General features: G+C 37.1%; 1 protein-coding gene across 7 annotated transcripts in view; it reads left to right on the top strand.

Annotated features, from left to right (window-relative positions):
* The window catches only part of arhgap40 (Rho GTPase activating protein 40), a 36047-nt gene extending 31307 nt beyond the window's left edge, over positions 1 to 4740 (top strand). For 4 of the 7 annotated variants that reach the window (XM_077247751.1, XM_077247724.1, XM_077247758.1 and 1 more), the window contains exons 12-15: positions 845 to 988; positions 1542 to 1687; positions 1783 to 1838; positions 2182 to 4740. In XM_077247751.1, coding sequence (XP_077103866.1) covers positions 845 to 988; positions 1542 to 1687; positions 1783 to 1838; positions 2182 to 2285 — 450 coding nt within the window. In that variant the 3' untranslated portion in view covers positions 2286 to 4740. The remainder of the gene's footprint in view (positions 1 to 844; positions 989 to 1541; positions 1688 to 1782; positions 1839 to 2181) is intronic. The other 3 variants (XM_077247770.1, XM_077247742.1, XR_013210350.1) reach the window with 2 other exon arrangements.
* Positions 4741 to 5000: the final 260 nt, after the last annotated feature.

The raw sequence follows: 5000 nt of genomic DNA, 5'->3' as shown, positions 1-5000 counted from the left end.
AATGAGAAAATACTCAGCAATGCTGTCGACTTATGAATTTACACATGATTTGTCTTAAAGCGTATTAAAAACACCACATAGACACATAAACAACATTAAAAGCTGGATTTTCACCACTGGGGGACTTTACACTTTTGATTAAACATTTGTAATTAGTTTGTAAAAGGTGTTTAAATGCATGTTTGGGTTTTCGCAGCATTTACACGTTCTGACCAGCAGGGGTCGCCAGCGTTTCCAGCGAAACAATCAGTTCGGTTGATTCAAAGTTTTAAAACGCTTTGTTTCTCTCATCACTAGGAGACATGCGCATAAATTATGAGGGAAAGACATTTAAGGCTTGTTCGACTTGAACCGGCGCTGCACAGACCGATCGGTTGATGACATCAAAGTACCGCGAGAGCGATTAGAGAGCAGACGGCTCCTTATGCTTTTGAATCGCTCTCGCGGTACTTTGATGTCATCAACCGATCGGTCTGCGCAGCGCCGGTTCAAGTCGAACAAACCTATTTATAGAATAAATCCATTGATGCGCAACATAAAAAAAGTCACATGACTCAACTGATCATGAGAGAGAGGAATCTGAACGTACTCAAACATCATTTTTGAGAAAGAAGTGGGAGAACATGAGAACATGACGGCGTTTATTGTGTTTCGGATTGCAGAAACTTCCATTCTTATTACTGATATTTTCCACCAATTTCCAAGAAAGTGCTGATTTTGTTCTCTTGAACGCATGGGATGGAAACGCTGCTTTATTCGCAAATGCTTTGTCAATTTTGTGCATGATTGAAATTCACAAGTTTGCATGGTTTTGTCTGCTTCATGAGCGTTTCCTGTTCTGTAGGTTCCGAACTTCTTGCTGAGTCAAGTGAGGAAACTGAACGAGAACAGCAGCCGTCGGTACCAGTTCTACGAAAAGCGCATCAAGAACCTCCTCAGGAAGATCCACGCCGACAGCAGAGACAAACCCGACAAGAACACCAGCGAGGTGGGGGGGGGGACTTGACTGATAGTGTATGTGGAACGAGGAGAGCGACAGATCGTGTGTGTGTGTGTGTGTGTGTGTGTGTGTGAGAGAGAGGATGAAGGGATGATCCCTTTAGAGGCTTTAGTCTCAGGAACGGACGCTTACAGGACCTGATTGAACACATGAAGTGTGTAACAGCTCTAAAGATCGTGACGCAAGCTCATGTGACATATTCCTAAAAACAGAATCATCATCTATTATGAAAAAACCTGTTCACTTCAATCCATGTAGAATAATTATATTAAATTTTAATATTTTCACAATTTAAAATGCATATTCATATTAATAATGATATATAATATTATATTCAATTATATTTAACTATATATTATACATATACAATTATATATACAGTATATAGTAATATGTTCAGATATCTATAATAATAATTCTATAGTAAATTTACTTTTGATTTTCAGGACAGTTTTTGGTGAATGATCTTTGGCTCCTAGTGATCAGTTATTGAGAACTAATTATTTTCTTTGTGTGTGTGTGTGTGTGTGTGTGTGTTTAGCAGTGTCGTACTGTAAAGATCCAGCTGGGTGACGTGATTTCCTCGATGGAGTTTCGTCTCGCCATTAATTCTCGCGCCTCAGATCTTATGTCACAGTTTTATAAAGAGCTGCACGCCTCGGATAACAGCAGGGGTCTCCTGAAACGGTAACACACACACGCACAGAAAACACATGCACACAAACACACACACAAATAAAATCCTTTAGTATAATGCATTTTTTTACCTTTCCATCTCACAGAAATGGTTCCACATCATTCCCAGACTGTGCCGTCTATGAAGTCGGTGGGAATATCGGTAAGTGTTTTTTTTGTTGTTGTTGTTGTTTTGCCAAATGAGACAAAAAACTGTTATTATAGTTAACTCCTATCTCAGACGGGTATATGGTGTCGGGCGTGTGCATAAGGAGAAAGTCCTGCTCTTTATTTGGGGTTTTTAGTTTCATATGATGGCCATCAACAAGAATATTATAATATTTATATTAATATTATATGTGTCAACTGTCTTAGTTTGTTATATGTAAATATATGTTTCTGTTTCATTTGCTGTTCACCCAGTTTCTGCATTTAAACAGTACTATACACATATTTTTAAGCTATACATATATATTTGTAAAAGCTAATCTTGTTTCGTGGATCAGGTGAACATTGTTTGGATCCAGAGACTCATTTGTTTGACTTGCACAACAACAACCCGAGCGGAGAGTGGATCATCAAACTGAGATCGGCCAGCAGAGGGCAGTAGAGACACACACACACACACATACACTCCTGTAGACTGAAGACCTTTGACCCCTGAGGGAAACTAGAGCATCTGAAGCTGCTTCTTCAGGCATGAACTCTGACGTCTCTGAGATCGTGATGTGGAGCTGGACTTCTGCGTTCCTTGTGTTGTTATGATGTAAAGCTGAGATTCGATGGTTCATGGTTCTGATTATTTATTAAGTGCCCGTGTTTGTTGATGTGATGAATGAATGTCAGTCCAGATCTGAAGCCTCGCAGTATTAAACATTAAAACATGAATGTTCCTCATCGTGTCACTGCAGATCTTCTAAGCTCGTTTTACACTTTTATGATCTGAATTATTACCTTCAGTACTACATTTAAATATGTTATTGTACTATATTGAAGCACTTTCTAAACTTCGAAAGCTCTTTATCGCTCTGTGTTTCCTTTGACTCTAACCTGATGTTTATAAGGAAGCTTGTTTCCGCCACGGAAGAAAAACATTTAAAAAAATTATCTGACTATTTCTTACAATTTTGAGTTTAAATCTTGCAATTTATAAACTTGCAGTTGCAAAAAAAAGTCAAAATTGCAGTTCATAAATTCATAATTGCGATAAAAAGTCAAAATTGCAGTTTATAAACTCAGAATTGCAATAAAAAGTCAAAATTGCGGTTAAACTGAATTGCGAGAAAAAGTCAGAATTGCGGTTTATAAACTGGGAATTGCGAGAAAAAAGTTGCAATTGTGATTTATAAACTCAGAATGGGGATTCATTAACCGGGAATTGTTAGGAAAAAGTCCTAATTGCAATTTATAAACTAGGAATTGCGTGGAAAAAGTCATAATTGTGGTTTATAAACTCAGAATTGCAATATAAAGTCAAAATTGCGGTTAATAAACTGAATTGCGAGACAAAAGTTGCAATTGTGATTTATAAACTCAAAATTGCGCAAAAAAAGTCGGACTTGCGATTTATAACCTCAAAATTGCAATTCATAAACTGGGAATTGTGAGAAAAAAGTCATAATTGTGATTTATAAACTTGCAGTTGTGAGGAAAAAGTCCTAATTGCAATTTATAAACTGGGAATAGCGTGGAAAAAGTCATAAATGTGGTTTATAAACTCAGAATTGCTAAAAAAAAATCAAAATTGTTGTTTATAAACTGGGAATTGTGAGAAAAAAGTCATAATTGCGATTTATAAACTCAGATTTGCGATAAAAAGTCAAATTGTTGTTTATAAACTTGCAGTTGCGAGAAAAAAGTCGCAATTGTGGTTTATACTAAACGTTAAACTGGGAATTGGGATAAAAAGTAATTGCGAGATAAATTGCAATTCCCTTTTCCTCTGTGATTCTGCGGCAGAAACGATCCTCCGAATGTTCTGATAGTATTGTGTATGATGTCATTTGTCATATTCCCGAGTGTTAGTGAGATCATGCTGTGTAACAGTCGATAACATCCATCACACACTGTCAAGCCTCATCCCTCATCCAAACACATTCAGTTCCATCTCCGCTTCCAGAACACACACACTCATCTGACACACACTGTCATAATCAAACTCAAATTAAAGCCGCATGCGTCTCTCTGATGATGAGCACTGAGAAATATTGCTAGTCTGATGATGAAATATGTTGTTCGTTCAGAAATGATATTTCATAACCTAAGGGGAATGTTAGCCAAACGTTAGAACACGTCTAGCTGCGCAGAACAGGCTGTGTGTGTGTGTGTGTGTGTGTGTGTGTGTGTGTGTGTGTGTGTGTGTGTGTGTGTGTCACAGTTGGATGGTCATGGACAAAGCCTGAAGAAAGATGTTCTGTCAGATGTGGGTCATCGTTGAGGCGACACATGGACGACTTCCCATCAACACACACACACACACACACACACACACTGACAGCCTCTGGCTTTGGGGATTTTACTGTTTGACTGTCAGTCACATGAACAATATTCATCATTCTCTTGAATGTGTTGTATAATCAGTATTTCTCTGTTGTATCGCTGCACTGCTAGAAGTTCAACCCAATCTTTGTCTTGTTTTCCAGGAAAACATTCTTTAATCAAGAGACATTTACTGGAGAATGAAGTGAGATTGTTCTGAAAGCAACAACAACAACAACAACAAAAATCTTAGAACTAAATAGTTTTTTTCGGACCCGATTGTTGTTAATTTTGATACATTTCTCAGAAAGCAAGACTTCATCAGTCATTTTGCTTCTCCAGTAAATGTATCTTTATTTAAGAATTTTACACCGCATCATTTCTTAATTTTTTAAGACTTTTTAATCTCATAATTATGACTTACTGTTTGATATTTGTGCTGGAAAACAAGACAGAAACACTGAGGAAGATCATGATTTCTGCAGTGTTTTCTAATGTGAAGGATATTGAATTAATGCTTGTATTTGTGACTGCGTTTTTGGTAAACAGATTTGTATTGATGATGTAATAAACTGACTTTGAATGTGTTTGAGTTCTGATGTGTGTGTGTGTGTGTGTGTTAAATGTGCTGTGAAACGACAGTGCTATCAGTGACTCCAGGCGTACGGGTTTATTGATCAGCTTCTGTATCTCTCGCTCTGATCAGTTACTGATGCGTTTATTGTTGATCATTACTGATAAACAAACTCTTCATGATCTATGGAAGCCCACATAAACAAACTCATGTTTTTCTAAACCATAATTGTGACATGAAATAATATTGACTTTGTTAAAATTATGACCTAAA

The sequence above is a fragment of the Siphateles boraxobius genome, unplaced genomic scaffold (genome assembly GCF_051911475.1).
Source record: "Siphateles boraxobius isolate OS27281-9 unplaced genomic scaffold, OSU_SipBor_1 109, whole genome shotgun sequence".
Lineage (NCBI taxonomy): Eukaryota > Metazoa > Chordata > Actinopteri > Cypriniformes > Leuciscidae > Siphateles > Siphateles boraxobius.
Note: the sequence above shows the minus strand (reverse complement) of the source record. Positions and strands in the feature narration are given on the sequence as shown.